Source organism: Grammomys surdaster, unplaced genomic scaffold, assembly GCF_004785775.1.
Source record: "Grammomys surdaster isolate TR1022 unplaced genomic scaffold, NIH_TR_1.0 275, whole genome shotgun sequence".
In the NCBI taxonomy this organism is placed as follows: Eukaryota; Metazoa; Chordata; class Mammalia; order Rodentia; family Muridae; genus Grammomys; species Grammomys surdaster.
This window is the reverse complement of record NW_021604716.1, coordinates 2,344,014-2,362,055: the sequence shown is the minus strand read 5'-3', so window position 1 is coordinate 2,362,055 and position 18,042 is coordinate 2,344,014. Positions and strand designations below refer to the sequence as shown.

Here is an 18,042-nt window from a genome sequence, read left to right as displayed (position 1 = left end):
AGGAGGGAGAGGGAGAGGAGGAGGGAGAGGAGGAGGGAGAGGGAGAGAATTGGAATCGGTATGGGGCATCTCTGGAGTGAGCTGTTTCTAGCTGTTCCTAGGACAATGGAAACTCTCAGGAATCTGAGGGTGCCCCCTAGCTAAGGCTACTAGCAATAGGGGATAAGGAACCTGAAAGGCCACCTTGTGTAGCCAGGCAAAACTTCCAATGGAGGGACTGGGACACCAACCCAGCCACAAAATCTTTGACCCACAATTTGTCCTGCTTACAGCAAGTGCAGGGTTAAAGATGGAGCAGAAACTGAGGGAAAGGATAACCAATGACTGGCCCAACTTGAGACCTATACCATGAGAGTGAGTTCACCCCGACAGTATTAATGATACTCTGCTATACTTGCATACATGAGCCTAGCATAACTGTCACCTGAGAGGCTTCACCCAGCAGTTGACAGAAACAGATGCACACTCCCACAGCCAAACATTAGGTGAAGCTTGGGAATCTTGTGGAAGAGTGGAAGGATTGAAGGAGTCAAAGAGGTCAAGGTCACCTGGGCCCATAGGGGCTCACAGAGACTGGGCCACTAACCAAGAAGCATGTAAAGAACAGACCTATGCCCCCTACGCATATATAACAGATGTGTGGCTTAGTCTTCATTTGAAACCCAGGGCAGTCTCTGATTCTGCTGCCTGTCTTTGGATCCTTTTCCCTTAACTGTACTGCCTTGTCTGGCCTCCCTAGTCCTACTGAAAAATTAAATGCCAAGGCAGGTTGATATCCATGGGAGCCTCCCCTTCTCTGAAGAGAAAGGAAGGAGAGGATGGGAAATAAGGGGAGATGATGGGACTGAAAGAGGATGAGGGAGGGGAAGCTGCATTTGGGATGTAAAATAAATAAGTTAATGGGAAAAAAAGAAAATGTCATACCTTTACAAATGAGTATTATTCAGGTGTTTAAAATGACATCATGAAATTGACAGGCAAATGGGTGGAACTAGAAAAAAATCATCCTGAGTGAGGTAATCAAGACCCAGAAAAACAAATATGGTTTGTATTTATTTATAAATGGATATTAGCCATAAGTAAATGATAACCAAGCTACTAACAGTAGACCAGTAAGGCTAGGTACAGAGGAAGAGTCTAGGGGAGAATCATGAATCTCCTTGGGAAGGGGAAGTTAGGGGCAGGCAAGGAATAGGAACAGGAGGATCTGGTGGGTACAGTGAGGGGAGATTGGGTAGAGGGTAGAATGGGTAGAATGGTAGAGATTGGGTAGAATACAGGAAAAGAGATAAAACTGAGGAGCATTTGAGGGATGACATGAAAACTAGTGTGGAAACTTTCTAAAATATATGAAGGTGGTCCCCAGTAATTGAGACAGAGAGTCTCAAGTCTCATCAACAAACAAGGCTTCCAGTATCAAGACGGGATTGCATTCAGTTGAGTTGTTAGCCAAGGTGCTCCATAAGTACCCTCAAACAATCCAGAGTGTTCCTAAGACAATGATGGTTCTTTCCGAAAACAGACAGTGGGACTCTGCTGCTGAGGACAACACCCCACAACTCCGTGAACATGGAGAAATCAAGCTGTGGCTATATGGAACCTTCATGTATGTTCTAGTGTTTATGGTGCAGGAAGGCACTCTACAGGTTACCAAAAGAGAAATGTAAACACCAACCTGGACACAAAACCTCTGACCTATAATTTGTCCTGCTTACAAAATATACTAGGGCAATGGTGGCATAGAACTTGTGGCAGTAGCCAACCAATGTCTGATTTGACTTAGGGCCCACTCACCGAGTCAGAGCCAATACCTGACATTGCTTGAGTGACCAAGAATCAGAGACTAGATAGCCCAGAGACCTAACATAAAAATAAATACTAGTAATCTTAAAAATAAAAAAAAGTAACAATAAAATGACTCCTAATGGTATTTTGTTATACTCAAAAATCAATGCCTTATCCAGTCATCAGAAAAGCTTCTTCCGGCAGCAGATGGGAACAAACGCAGAGACCCACAGCCAGACACTCGAGAGAGCTAAATGAGATGACTCCATCAAATTCCTCCCCTGAGAGCTCAAGGAACCCTGTGGAAAAGGAGCCAAAGAAAGTATAAAAGCCAGAGGGGATGAGGACGCCAAGACAGCAAGGCTCTCTGACTCAACTGAGCAAGGCACATCTGAGCTCCGAGACTGAAAGAGCAAACGGGCCTTTCATGGGTCTACACCGGGTCCTCTGAATATATGTCCTAGCTATCAGCTTAGTACTCTATGGTACTCCTGTCTGGGAGGACAAGTGGGTCTCTGACTACTGCCTGCTCTTGGAACTCTCTTCCTCCTGATTTAGGTTGCCATATCCAACTTCAATATGAAAATTTTTGTTTCATCTTATTATATTTTATTTTGTTATGCTTCGTTGTTATCTCTTAGAAACTTGTTCTTTTCTAATGAGACAGAAAGAGATCTGGACAAGAGGGAAGGTGGGGAGCTTGGAGAAGTAGAGGGAAGGGAAACTATAATCAAGATTATTATATGAGAAAAAATATAGTTTCAATTTAAAAGATCAATTGGGGAAATGGGGCAGAGGAGGGATCAAGTGTAAGTGGGGAGAAATGGAAATTGGTGGCAGGCAAGGAAGGCATCGCTAGTGCCAGAGACCTGGGACAGAGGAGGCTCCAGACACTCTACGGGGGTGACTCTAGTTGAGACTCCCAGCAGTGTGGGATACGGAGTCTGAAGTAGCCACCTCCTCCCGTAGCCAGGCAGGACTCCCAGCGGAGGGATAAGGACACCAATCCACTCACAAAAACCTTCAACCCAGAATGTGTCCTGCCTACAAAATGTACAGGGACAAAAACAGAGCAGAGACAGAGGGAAGGCCAGCCAGTGACTGCCCAAACTGAGACTGGCAAGAACCAAGCTCTCTGACACTACTAATGATACTGTTATGCTTACAGGGTCCTGGCATAGCTGTCCTCTGAGAGACTCCACTCAGCAGCCACTGGAAATAGATGTAGAGACCCACTGCCAAACATTAGATGGAGCTTATGAAAGAGTTAGGATAAAGATTGAGGGACCTGAAAAGGATAGGGACACCACAGGAAGACCAACTGAGTCAATTAACCTGGACCCTTGGGGGCTCTCAAGAGACAGAACCACCAACCGAAGAGTGAGCATGGGTTGGACCTACCCCCCTCTACCCCATATGTAGCAGATGTACAGCTTAGTCTTCATGAAGGTCCCTTAGTCTGCTGCCTGCCTATGGATCCCATTCCCCTAACTGGGCCACTCAGTCCTGCAGTGACTTGATGTCCTAGGGTGGGGTGATACCTGGCAGGAAGCCTCACCAGAAGTGAGGTAACCTTCTCAGAGAAGGGGAGGGGAGAGTGTTGGGAGGAGCTATGTGAGGGGGGACTAGGAGGAGGATGGGCTGATATTGGGATATAAAGTAAATAAAAAAATGAAAAAATTCAATTTGGTTCAAGGTGTTTTTTTAAATGTGAAAATCAATTTTCTTTAAATTTTTTCTCTCAAAAATCATGCTGTTCCTTTAGCATTTTTCCTTTCCTTACATTGCTGAAGCATGGTGGTGTGTTTCATGTATGGTGTCTGATTCATGTCTAAGAATGAGAGACACAACAGAGTGGGTAGGAAAAAGTCAGTTTTATAGAATTCTCTTCAGATCCTCAATACATCTTTCTTTAAATTCCATAACAAACAAACAAAATAAAACCTGCTTGTAAGCATTTGACTAGGAACTTGGAAGAATAATATGAGCTACTGGGGTCTAAACTTTTGAGTCACAATAAAATAAAAATGACTTGTCAAGTGAACCTAACACAAAAGTACTTCAGGAAAAATACTTCACTAAAGTCTCTAAACTTTTCCAGAGAAAGCACTTCCCCCCTCCCTTCCATTTCTTTGTTCTGTATTTAATAGATAAAGCACAAGAATCTAAGCTAGACCCCTACGTAAGGCTTTTAAAAGACTTAAGAGTCAGACGATCTGCTCCAATGATTCTCTCAACTACTCTACTTATCTTTAGTAATACGAGCGTAAAGCCTGCTCTGGAGTATGAAATATTTATCCCATGGCAAGCACCTACCTAGTACAAAGATAAACATAGTTCTGAGGAACTTTTAAGTTCTCTGATCATGACAGAAAACATATTTACAGATTTATGAGTCTAGCACATTTTCTCAATAGGGGCAAGATCACCCCAACAGTGGCAAAAACTGGTTCCTGGGAAATAGTAACCTGAACCCTCAAAAAGGTTACAGTATTGACATATGGAGTGTATTTGTGGTACTGAAATTCCACAGGAAAGACTAATTGTACAGCAAAGAGTAAGGGGCTAGGAGTCCTTAAAGAAGTGACAGTAAAGAAATAACAAGCTAACTAAAGAGTGGTCTAGTGCCAAGAGCACTACAAGAACACAATGCCCTGTTCCTCTTTCCAACCGTTTCCTGGGGCCTGATCTCCCTCTAAATTCACAAGAATGTCTCTTCAGAGGAGCAGCCTGGATCAAGGCAGGCTTGACTAAGAGATGCTACAGTAAGCACCATCCCTCCCCTCTGCTCGACGCTCCTCTTAGTACTTACCACAGGACTAAAGGGACAGTACATGCCAGCACGAAACAGAAAGAAGAAGACAATTCATTTTTCTCTCCACCCACCACTCCTGTTAACCACCTGGTCTCTCACAATTAAGGTTTAAACAACAACAGTAAAAAGAGAAACCTGACTTTTTACTTCTATCAGGAATTTTACGGGGTGTGTGCAAAGCCATACTAAGAACCCAAATTTTAGGGAAATTCTAACCTCATTAAATAGTAGCATTTATATAAAATTTATATTTAAAATATTCAAGTAGTTTTTCCCTATTAATATTCAATTTTAAAAAACACATTGAATTACTTGTAATAAACACAGATCTTCTCTGTTAAATACATAGTAGAAAGATCTCCAAAGATAAACACAAAAAAACAGGAGGGAATATTAAACATCAAAGGGACAAATTATGCCCAAGTGTTAGTTCTTAACAGTATGAATACAGCTTAGTGCTCAAAGACCTCAAGAACTATAACAAATTCTTCAAATTATAGTCAAATCTTCTGCTTCCCCCTCCCCCTATTTGTGGTGCAGAGGTGACTCCTAGGGCCTTGTACATGCTAGGCAAATGCTCTACCACTGAAGTACATCCCTGAGCCCTAAACATATGACTTCTTAGAGGGAACACTGCTTTGGAGTTTGCTTTAATCTATTTAGAAATGATCAGGCTTTGTTTTTCAGTGAACCTCTCAAAGCTTTCTTCCAAACGTTAAGTCAGAGTTACATCACCTGGTTCCACTCCACAAACGTAGGATCCTGGCTGCAGCTGCACTGACTTCACATTTTTAATCCCACCGTTGATTTTTATTGTAGCTGTAAATAAACAAAAGAAAGATGATAAAGCAATCTGTCACTTCTTGAATCGATTCCCTTTTTAGTACAGGCCCTATTCCTTGCCTCCGTACACTAAGGATACATTATTCCAAACAAACTGCTCTGAGTCCATTCCTTCTCTCAAAGCAAGGTCAAAAGGCTACCCCTGGCATGAAGTAATCAGCCTCAACCACCACCTTTAAAGACTACAGTATCTTCACACACAATTCATAAGTGTCACCAGTCAACCACCACCTTTAAAGACCACAGTATCTTCATACACAATCCACTAAGTGTCACCAGCAGCAGCTTATTAGTAGTTGACAGAGCTGCAACAAGGTCAATAAGAAGCAGTCAAGCACAGAAGACCATTATTTCTAATGAAGTCACGAAAACACTATACATTTTTTTTATATCCTTGGCAATGGTCAATCCTTGTTCATTAACAGGATCCTAGTTTTCACAGCACCACTGCTTTCTAAACCCAAAAGACCCATAATCTTGACATCACCAAAGGGTTCAATTTTAGTTTTACATACAAAGACGTACTTCATCTCAGCTTATGAAAGAGCTAGTGATGGCCTCATGTACTTGTGCACCGAGCCATGCCTGGGTGAAGGAAGGATTTAAAGACACTGTTCCTTTTCAAAGACTTGAGCCTGGAATAACCAGCTACTGTGAGAGACTGCAAGGCACTGATCTGCAAATAACTCACAAAATACCATAAACTAAGAAATCACTAAGATACTTAGTGAAGAGAGGGTAGTATATGTATATCATTAGGTACCTTTATATGAAATTGAGGTACCTCACATTTGTTATTAATGTTTGGTAACTTCCATCTTCCCAGGTGTGACCTGATAAATCAAGATGACTAGACAGAAACAGAAACCACCGCTGTCACTCTGGGCACAAAATGCCCAACGACAAGCCATAGAGGCTAATTGTAAGAACTAACAGAGCCACTACTCAGCTTTCATGCCGCCAGTCACATGCACGCAGTATCACAGGCTGAATGCTCACACAGTTAAGAGAATTCGGCAATTCAAAGGCAATGAGGGAAAAATTACATGAGAGGACCAAAAATTATCTTCTAATTCTAAAATCAAAAATTCGATGTTAGCATCTAAAATAGATTTTAGTAGAAATCTGTTTTCTAACACTGGACCTCAATAAACATCACAACAAAACAAGTATCTGAAAGACCCAGTGAAAACCCAATCCAAGGCAGCAAAGGCAGACAAGCTGGTATACAAACATTGCAGTCCACCTCAACTCAGTAGCTTAAGTATCTGAAAAAGATAACCTCAAAAACTAAACAGTGTTAGCCCAGTGAGGTGTACTCACCCACAATCCCAGAACTTGAGAGACAGAGACACAAGAATCAGAAGTTCAAGGCCAGCTTCAGCTACATAAAGAATCTGAGGTCAGTTTGGGCTATACAGACCCAATTTCAAAAATACAAAAATAAAACAAAAGATCAGAATGAAAGAAATGTAAGATCCTGGTCACCCAAATGGATCTCCTACTGTGAGATCATGAGAACATTCCAGAAAGCAGTGTTGGTTGGGAAGGACCTGTGTGACATCATGAACTCCAGAGATGTATTGCCACCTCAGTGAAGCTTCCTTTTTAGGAAAGGGGAAAGCAAAGAAGTTGCTATTCAGACAACCGTTAGGAAGGGCAGCTAAATTATGCATACTAGGGCTGCAAAATCTCAGCAGTTTCAGAGAAGCCAAGTTCCTAACCACACGTTAAGATTTAAAGAAGTAAATAAAGAGATATCCACAGACATGCACAACACTCTCCCAACAGTTTCTACAATAAAACTCATTTCCTTTCTAGTACCATAGCTCTCACAGAACAGTGTCCAAAGATTGAGATGTCACAAACAAGGGCTGAGGCTAGAGAGGTGGCTAAGCAGTTAGTTACAGACACTGGCTGTCCTTACAGAGGAGCCTAGTTCAATTCCCAGCACCCACCCAGCAGCTACCAGCATCTGTAACATCAACTCCAGGAGATATAACACTTCTTCTGGCTTCCACGGCACTACATACATGTAATGATGCACAGACATACATGCAGGTAAACACCCAAAACATAAAATAAAAATAAAACGTTAAAAAAGAAAACAAAGGGGCTACCCTAAGAGTAAAGGGTGCTGTCCTAAACCAACATCCTCTCATTTTGACTCTTTCAGGCATGTCATCAGTGGTATAGTAAGTTGTGAACGACTAGGCCAGCCACTCAAGTGGCTACAGAATGTTTAAAAAGAAACTACCTAATTCATAAGGCAGCAACCATGACTGCTCCGTTCCATTACCATTTATAATGATTAGGTTTCCCAAAGGCACACAGGTAAGCACGGCAGAGCCGCCCTCGCAGAGAGGATGTGTGTACTGCAGCTTGTATACGCCACTTGACTTCCATTTCTCAGGCATTGTCGCTGCTTTGGTTTCAGTCCCCTGGGGAATGAAATGAAAAGGAAAATAATGAAGGAAGGTGTGCTGAAAAACCTGAAAATCCTAACACCCCTACCTTACTGTGCAATGTGGCCCCCTTGAGCCACCGACACGGCTCAGCAGGTAACGTACTTGTCACAGAAGCCTGGTACCCAAGGTTGAGTCTTGAAACCCACATAAAGGTGAAGGCAGAGAACTAATTCCACAGAACTCTGCTGACTGCCACAGATGCTGTATGATATGCACATACCCCCACACACCACACACAGTTTTAAAAGATGCATAGCCTCCTTAACAGACTATGCACGTCATTAATACTGCTACTAAAGGAGGATAATACGTTGTAATATTTTTCTATGAAAATTTTTGTTTTAATAGATAAAATGACAGGCCGGGCGGTGGTGGCGCACGCCTTTAATCCCAGCACTTGGGAGGCAGAGGCAGGTGGATTTCTGAGTTCTAGGCCAGCCTGGTCTACAGAGTGAGTTCCAGGACACCAGGGCTATACAGAGAAACTCTGTCTCGAAAAACAAAAAAAAAAAAAACAAAAACAATAGATAAAATGACATTATAGAAATAGGTTTAATTTTTCTCTTCCAAGACTCACATTTTCTAACTACCAAAGACATACCATTATTCAAGACCGCAAGGTGAAAATCACTTCTTTCATATAGCCCTTTTTCAGAAAAGTTATTTTCTAACATTGTGTTAACATTTCTGTCACTGCATATTTGTTATGCTTTGTCAATTTACACTGTTATCTGTAATGTGACAGATTTGTCTGGTTTTTGTGCTCATTTGTGAACTCAGTCACAGTGATCTTGGTTACTCTTCATCTCTGTATTCTATCACATGGCCCACAGGAATGTGTACGGCCAGCAGTATAGGGGACGGGCCAGAGTCCGCAAGAAGCTCAGCTCCATCCTAAGCTCCGTCCTAAGTCAGAACCTGTCCTCTATCACGGCCCCACGTAGTCCTCAGCTCCACTCCAACTGCTCTTTGAGAGGCTCAGGCACGCTGGCTGTGCAAATAACTCTCCTAGAACTTACACACTACACTTTAATGAGCTAAACTCTTGTCTACTCTCAGACTAACAGTAACTTGAAACAAAGACCTAACACCAGGAACAAAAACAAGTCACTGCATTAGTAGATGCTTAATACCCCATTATGAATGACAATAAGCAACCACAGTACAAATCTGTGAACATGAAACATTAGTTAGCCAGTCATACGCATAGCTAGTCATACGCAGTCCACACTGCCACCACTTTATCTGAATATTACCATATATACACCATGTATCTTTTTTTTTTTTTTGACGAGTTGCCATTATCTCTGTAATACTAAATACTAACAAGGGAAATGATGGAAAAAGAAGGAATGCTAGAAAGGGCACACTTACTGAGTACCTATGACAACCCCTCACTGTGTCTGACATTTTATATTCAAGAACCAACCACATTTAGTAAAGGAAGACAGACCACCACAATGCCCTTGTGACTGAGGTACCCAGTTGAGACTTTATATCTTAGGGTGTTACTGCTGTGAACAGTGACACCAAGACCAAGGTAACTCTTAAAAGAACAGCATTTAATTGGGGCTGGCTTACAGGTTCAGAGGTTCAGTCCATTATCATCAAGGCAGGAACATGGCAGCATCCAGGCAGGCATGGTACAGGAGGAGCTGAGAGTGCTACATCTTCGTCTGAAGTCCACTAGGAGAAGACTGGCTCCCACGTGGTTAGGAGGACGGTCTCACTGCCTGCCCCCACAGTGACACACTTCCTCCAACAAGGTCACACCTCCAATAGTGCCAACTCCCTGGACCAAGCGTATTCAAACCACCACACCTCATAATGTATCTGGTTGAACTCACCTGAGGTATGTAGCCCGACTCGAGCATGAGGAGATGCACCAGCACTATCAAGGCATCACTGATGTTGGAGCAGCCAGCTGACTGATACAGGGTCTCTAGAGAATGTGGCACCTGCCCATCCTCCGTTTCATTACAGAGCATTGGTTCCAATGGATGGAAACCAGAAACCTCTTCCATATTCATGGCATCCTGAATTAACTCAGCTTCAACATTTTGACTAGGCCCTTCCTAAAAAGGATGACAATAATAAATCCATTAATTTTACATAGGACATTTTATACCCTAAACCGAGCAAAGATTAGTGCTCAAAACAAAAGTTAGCATGAGGTTCAGAAATAGGAAGCTCTTATAAATAAATGACAACCTATACTTCCATTCTGAGTCCCATAACTCCAGGCTAAAAACATGGAGCTCATCGGTAAGTCTTCACACACTTACTAAACAGTACCCTAAATGTGTTGTGTTCATAACTCTAACCACTACCATGCCTGGATATCTCTACAGCTGTGCTTCCTAAGCCACTGGTACTTCAGACCTCCATTATGTGTCTCCTCACTTCCAGGAACAGCACGTCCTCGGATTGCCTGCCTCCCCTTCTTGTCTCATATACACCTGCCGGTTTCCCCAGAAATTAAGGATCCAACCACATCTTGTGTTCCAGTTTAAAACTCAGGATTTCCTCAAAACAGGAACACTATTTCCCACAACAGTACCTTAAGACTGTGTCCCTGGGAGTTCTTAGAGAAAAAGCTGGTACAGAGCCAAGCAGAGAAATACTACATGCTACGTCTGCCCAACCTAACCCTCTACACTCACAGGATCTGGTAGTTACCTTATAAAAGCTCTGAGAATTCAAAAACTAATAGTCATGTGTCCATTTAACCAAAATGCATTTACCTTCTTCCCCACACTTAGCATCTTTGTTACACTTACTACAAATTCATAAAACAAGTTCTTCAGAGACAGACGGTAGAGTGCAGGCCTAGAAAATTAAGTCCAGAAAACGTAGGCATATAAGGCCTGTCATCATCCCATATCCTGACTAGTCATCTGTTCACTTTCTACCAGCCCTTTCCTACCACTGCAGAATTCCCACTTCTTCAACAGACCCAAGGGATGCCACCAACAGCCTTTAAATTGCACCTTACCACACTGTATTACTATTTTTCAATTCACACATCTGCATCTTTCCATGACTGCAAGTTTGTGTAAAGTACAAGACTACACAAGTAGTCCATTTTGTAAAAAGAACACAGTACCTGCCACATGGTACACATTCAGGAAAGGCTTGTGACCAACTGCTGAAGGGTGACATACTACAGTTTCCTGTTTTTGTTTACCAGGTACTCTTTCACATAACTTAAGCAAAGAGGACAATGCCTTTTATAGATAGTATAATTTTAACTCAAATAAATAAATGACTAGTAGTCAAGATAACCAGTTTATACAACTTTGCAATTAACCAGGTCCTCAGATTAAGGCTTTTCGATGTAAACATGCTTTAGTAAAGCTAAGTTGCTACACTGATTATATTCAGAAAGCTTGTTTCTTAGTTTGTGCTCAACTCTTAATATAAAGTAATTTTTTTCTTTTTAGGATTGTATTTCCAAAAGAATCAGGGCAGAATATAAAGTTATGTAAGACAAGGTTGAAGGACTGGTATAAAGCCACAGCTGACATTCATTCTTTCAAAATCAGCAGAGCTAAAGCCTAATGGCTACAGAAAGATCAAACCTGTTGAGCGAACTCTAAGCAGGCACAGTGACACACACCTATAATTCTTGTACCGGGGAAGCTGAGGCCAGAGAATTTTAGAGTTCAAGGTCAGTCTGAGCTATATGACAAGATCCTGTCTCAAAAAAAAAAAAAATTTAAAAGACTACCTAAAAAATGCTACTGCTCAAAACATTTCTATGATTTTCTTTGAACAAACAAATCACCATATTAAAAAGCAATATATCAAGTCTAAATTATGAAAATAATCTCTTCACTTTTCCCCATTATCCCTACTTTCGCCATTTATTACTTAGCCAGTAGCATAGGGAAAAACATGTAACTTTTTAAGAAGCACTACCCTAAGTTGCTAACTACATACACACTGTGGGCTTATCAAACCATATTCCTAAGTCCAAGCAGCACTGGTATCCTCTGATATGAGTGTTTATCATCTTCCAGTTGAGAAGAGAAAGAAATTGAGCATCACTTCTACAACGTCTTGCCACTTAACAAAAAACGCAAACAACTGGCTAGATTGCACTGAGCTCACATCAGGTCCGATACTGGTTATCCCTTGCTGTCATTAACAGGAATTCCCAAGAGCAATGAAATAAAACTTACATTTCGTTACAAAATAAAATTCCTGTCCCCTGGTTTTGAGTCTTGCTCATGCATTTATTTTCCATTTCCACAGTTCCCTTCTGTACTGAGCTTGCAGATCACACAGACCCAAGGGGCCCAAGGAGTCACTGTTTATGACTTCAAGCTCAGTCACCCCACCAAGGTTTCATAGTCACCCCGTAAAAACCATCCATGACAGACAGTCTACTCTTGGAACTGCTCTTACAACTGCAATTACTATCTTGAGGCACTAGTAACTTCTAACAATTTTCCAAAGAAAAATTAACTAGGTATTTCACACACTGTACAACTCCATCTTACTAGAGGATTTTTACTCCTAGGTAAAGAATGGCTCTTCTCTCTAGGTTTATCTCTGAAAGAGCCTGTCAGCAAAAACAGACTCACAAGTATGGGTTCAAGTACGCAGTCACACAGCCTTACTTATCCCACAGACTGCCCTACGAAGCAGAGACACACAAGAGATACAAGAATGGTTTGAAAGACAAATTAAAGGTACTGTATGTGGAAATTTTAATTTATGAATCTAGCAAGTATTTTAATAACCACCTACTCAGAATATCTGCCTATTCTTATGTCATGGGTCAGTGTTTAAGACTTGCAGAAGAAATTAAAATGGGGTGATAAGAATATATACATAGACAATTAAGAATGGTACATGTTGTCAGTATTAATTGTTTCATTAGAAACCAGCCTGGTCTACAAAGCTAGTTCCAGGATAGCCAGGGCTGTTATACAGAGAAACCTTCTCTCAAAACACCTAAAACAAATAAAATAATCATTTTACACAAAGTATAAAACAAATAATTAGGGGCTGGAGAGTTGGCTCACTGGTAAGAGCACTGGCTATTCTTGTAAAAGTCCTGAGTTCAATTCCTGGCAACTACATGGTGGCTCACAATCATTTATAGTGATATCGGATGCTCTCTTTTGATATGCAGACGTACAAGAAGACAACACTATATACATAAATAAATCTTAATAATAATTATAATAATAAGGGACTTACAAAGTAACAAAGATCACCAATAAATGTTTAAATTGCTGAACTACAATTAGCAAAGACCCTGGAATATAAACAGAAGTACAAATAGAAAAAGGAGTGTCAGCAAAAGCACCAAGCCACCACATCACTGGTCACAGGTCAGCAGGCTGTGCACTTGTGTGAGTATGAAAATGGAAGAATGAGAGTGATCAGGGATCTGAACTAACTAGAGACAATCACTGACAGGAAAAAAACAGAGTGATCCTGGAAAGGTAAGGAGGGACAACTTTCAGAAAGCCTGAGTACAGGACAATAAGGGATTTTCTCTTCTGTGAAATAACATGGTTAGAATAGAAAAATTTACATCAGAAGAGAGACGCCTCTCAGACACAGAGTTACTACAGAGCAAGAGAATGACATAATGAAAATGTAGGAAGCAGATAACCTGAAAAATAAAGTGAAGAACAGACTGGCAGCCTGTGATACAAGAAGTCAATAGGTACAGGAGACCAGGGGTCCCGCTGAGGGGCAGAACCGGGAGTTCCTATATGGAGGACCATGAACTTAGAACGCCAGCATAACATTAGTGCAGATATTTTGCAGTTACAAAGAAAATGTTCAAGCAGGTCAGTGGTAATGCACACCTTTAATCCCAGTACTTGGGAGGCAGAGGCAGGCGGATCTCTCAGTTTTAGGCCTGCCTGGTCTACAGAGTGAGTAGCAGAGAGGATAGCCAGTAGTACACAGAGAAACCCTGTCTTGACAAACCAAACCAAACCAAAATGTTCATAAAGGCACAGTTTACTGATGCTAATCATCCTGACTGGTGTAGAATTCCTCTGAAGTGTCAATATATCTTATCAATTATCCCATCTCTTCATCTTTAATACTCACCATACTTTCATCAGTCCAGGGATCAAATTGGGTGGCCTGTCCTTGGAATGAATCACCCGCTTGTTCATCTGGGATGTTGGCCTGACTTGCGGTGGCAGCCAGAGAAGGTTGGTCATTATCCTGGAGTGAGGAACGCTCTGAATCTGTAGATGAAGGTAAGTTAGGTGCCGGCATGACATCTTCAAGAACCAAACATATCAAGTCCCCAGAAACAATCCCATATGAAGCCAAGGTCTCTTCATCTCCAGTGAGGGCATCCTTGTTGTTCAATGTAATCGCAAATCGGGTATCAGAACTGCCAAGAAAGACGGATGAGCATAGTAAGAGCTACCTGCCAATATTCCAAATAACACATTTGGAATACATTAAAGTACATGCTATGTACCCAAAAACACTATGTAATATTTTTTAAAAAAAGAAGAAAGAAAGAAAAAAAGCAGGAGACAAAATTACTTGTTCTTCTCATCAAATGCCTGGGCCATAGACTTCCAACTAAAACTTTAATAGCCAGGGAAGTATACTTACGATGAACCTACATTTTCACCAATTCTAAAGCATACACTTTTTAGTATTTCAACACCTCTGAACTTGAGGAGCTTCTTAACCTAACACATCGGTTTAATCCACAGCTTTACTTCCAGCTTTCCATCAGTGCTGGGACTTCAAACTCCAGTGTCAGCCTTGTCCATCAAATGCTTCAGCCATCTCCCCAACCTGCTTCATTTTTCTTATACACATCCATTTTTTTCTTATCAATTAAAGAGACATTACTGGAATTAAAACTATTCCTACTCCTCAGAAAATAAGCTTCACTGCTGCTTGCAAAATGTTCTAATAAACAACAAGCTGAAAATCTGCCATCTGCCCATGAAAACGCCATGTCAGCTTTGGCAGAACAGGGGAAATCTCCCAGAGCAAACAATTCGGTCTGTAGACAAGATAAGAACCAGTCTGTTTAACGGAAATGCCAGTTTAACCTCCAACTTTTCTGAAGTGTTTTCCAAGGTCCTGTTTTCTGTAATTACAGGGATGGGGGGATTTCACCAAAAATAATGCAATTCTAGAAGCTTCAAACTTAAAAAAAAATCTATTTTATAGCAATCTTTGATCTGCTTATGTCAAAAATACTTTTTAAGAATAACAAATGTGTCACATGAACACATTTTAAAGCTTCCCTTTTGTTCCCCAAATGAACAAAATTACAGATGAATGAGTTTACTTTCCCAAACTGAGGCTTAAATTCTATCCAACTAACCAACCTCAACTGTGCAAACAGCATGCAAGAGAAACTAATCGGAGCTCTTGGATTTCACACCCTTCCTAAACTGCCCCGCTTAACTGAAAAGTAATATACTTTGCAAATACCTTAAAAAACTGAATTCTCAAAGTGTAAGAGGTAATTGTTATCAACATAGAAACAGTTTTACACCAATAACATGTGGGTAGACATGCTATTAGACAGGACATGTTATTAGACAGGATCTCACTATATAACACTGGCTGGTCTGGAACTTGCTGTGTAGACCAGGCTGGCCTTAAACTGAAAGAGATAGATAAACCTGCCTTTTCCTCCTGAGCGCTAGAATAGAGGTGTAGCTCAGGCTCACTTAATCGGCTGGGGGTGGAGGGGTGAGATCCATTCAGGGTCTCACTTTGCTTCATTCCCTACAAACAAAGTGAAAGGGCTATTTAAAGTTTCTAGCTCAGCACTTGAAGTGGGTCGTCCACACAGTTGTATCTCTGCGTCCTGAAAATATCTTCTGCAGAAACACAGAAGCTTCATCTGCAACCCCATAAATTTCAACTTGCCATGAAACTGCAAGCTCTCTGGGGTCATGCCTCTATTTTAGAGAAAAGGCAACATTCTCACCCAAAAAAACGTTCACTGACCCGAAGCATTCGTACCTCCTAAAATCTTACAGAGAGAAAGTGAGAAAGTTACAGTTAGATGCAGACTGGCACTTGCACGCTCGGCTGGTTTTAAAGTTACTGTAGCCTTAGGCAGTGGCACAAATTACAGCGACCTAGAGTGTCATGTTTGTCACTTCAGGCAGGATGCTTTCCCGATTTAATCACTGAAATATCCCAACCGCTGAGGTAAACTCCGGCTACGTGGGTACTGGGAGATTTAACCCAAGCCAAGCTTCCCGAGTTTCCTTCCAGCCCTCGGGACGGCGGTGACCGCAACCCCGGAAGTGACTACTCACCGGGGAGGACAGCGGCACCCGGGGGAGGCTGGGCCATGGTCTCCCAGAGCCGGACCCCAGCGAGCACCTAGCAGCCGAGCGTCACAGTCACAAGCGTCCAGCACAGCTACTCCCCGGAGGCCCGGGCCTCACGTGACCGCCCGATGCGCGCCATCCCCGAGCCCCGCGACCGCGACGCCGCTCACCTGAACCCCAACGTGGGCAGCAGGACCTGGCTGAGGTGCGCGCGCAGCTGCCCGAGCGTCGGCTCCGACTCCGGCACCTCGAGCGGCTGGGTCCGCTTCTGAATCCGCACGCGCAGCTTCATGGCGAGAGGACCGCAAGCCTCGGTGGCCCGGGGAGAAACCGAAAGCAAGTAGCTCCGGGCCTGCGCGCCTGAGGAATCCCAGCGCTCGCCGCCCTCTCGACTACGCCCCCTAGAGCCTTCCGCTCGAACGGAGTGCCGAGCGCCTGCGCTTCCCTATCGGTGGCTCGGCGCGCGACAGCGCCACCTGGGGGCGAGGTGCGCACGGCGCAGGCGCTGAGTTTGCTTCGGCGCACTGAGTCTCCACGCTATACGCTGCGCGCTTCCCCTGGGGTGAGCGAGTTTGTTCCTTCCATCCCAGCTTCCAGGGTCTTTAGCGCTGGAAGGAGTGCTGACAACAATGTGGAGACATGACAGACAGCCCCAACTTGATGGCACCGGTTTTGCGTGCCCAGAAATGAACTGCTCTATCCCTGTCATTAGAGTGCTCAGACCTGCCTGAGAAAAAATTTGCACTGGTACCCTGTGATGACTAAAGAAACTTAATGTGGAGCCAGGAATCCCTTAAGGGCTGTTGAATGCCTGGGAGATACTAGAGACCTGAAGGTGGGATAGAAATAGGATAATGGCTGTGCTTCTTTAAAACTATGGGGAAGGGATGAGATGACCTTTTGATTACTATATAGCGGAAAGGTAAGAGACAACTGAGGAAAGTAAAACGACTTTGCCTGCCTAGCTGTGGATTTCGTGGATAATTGTAGTATACACCTTTCTGATGTCCGATTTAAAACCCCACCTTAATCTTTAATCCCCCTTCGCTATGGAATGCTGTTTTGGCTCTAAAACTGCCTTCCTTCTGATAACAGTAAGAATAAACTCATTTAATATAAATTTGAATTGAGCCTAAGTCTTTGGTTTCTCCCAATAGATTTGAAGGCCACGACAGAATAGCTGTCCACTTCCTGGGGTAAATCCTGATAAACCAGCCTCCCTCCATCTCAGGCTTAAAAACGATCTTATAGTAAAGACAAACTAGGTTCATTACTGTTTATGATTATATTTCTATTTCTCAAGGATTGAGCTATGTCCCACCTGTAACCTTAACTACAAATAGCTCTGTACTGCCTTTATTACAAATGGTTATTATGACCACCTGTTGTTATGATGACCCTGTTGTGACCACCTTGTTAAGACTACGTTGTTATGACCACCTTGCAACCATGTCTTTGTTTCAAGAGGTTGTTATGGCCAACTTGGTGTGCTTGGGTTCTGCTTCGGAAATGCCTATTTATGCCTGCCAAATCCTCATCTGGAAACGCCCTGCTCCTAAATTATTAAAACCTTTATCTGACCTATGTCCAATCCTTATCTCTTAAACCTCACCTTTAGGAAGAGACAGCCCTTGACAAACCGAGAAAAGCTTGCGTTAATTAATTCGGCCATGATAATTTGGGTTTGATGGTCTTTCTCCTCAAATCTGTGGAACTGATATTTTTTTTTCTGTGGGATTAACATTTGCCACTTTTCTTCCTTGGCACTGCTCTTAGAAACTTGAAGTTGAAGCCAACTCCTTTGCCTCCTTCATGTTACCACAAAATT

The 18,042-nt window shown here is 42.4% G+C and overlaps 1 protein-coding gene across 2 annotated transcripts in view; it reads right to left on the bottom strand.

The window, feature by feature from the left end:
• Fbxo7 (F-box protein 7) overlaps positions 1–16,588 on the bottom strand; it is a 25,936-nt gene extending 9,348 nt beyond the window's left edge. The window contains exons 1-5 of one of the 2 annotated variants that reach the window (XM_028776962.1): positions 16,385–16,588; positions 13,993–14,287; positions 9,759–9,986; positions 7,743–7,884; positions 5,336–5,419 (exon numbers count right to left, since the gene is read on the bottom strand). In XM_028776962.1, the coding sequence (XP_028632795.1) occupies positions 5,336–5,419; positions 7,743–7,884; positions 9,759–9,986; positions 13,993–14,287; positions 16,385–16,506 (871 nt within the window). In that variant the 5' untranslated portion in view covers positions 16,507–16,588. The other variant, XM_028776963.1, reaches the window with a different exon arrangement.
• Positions 16,589–18,042: the final 1,454 nt, after the last annotated feature.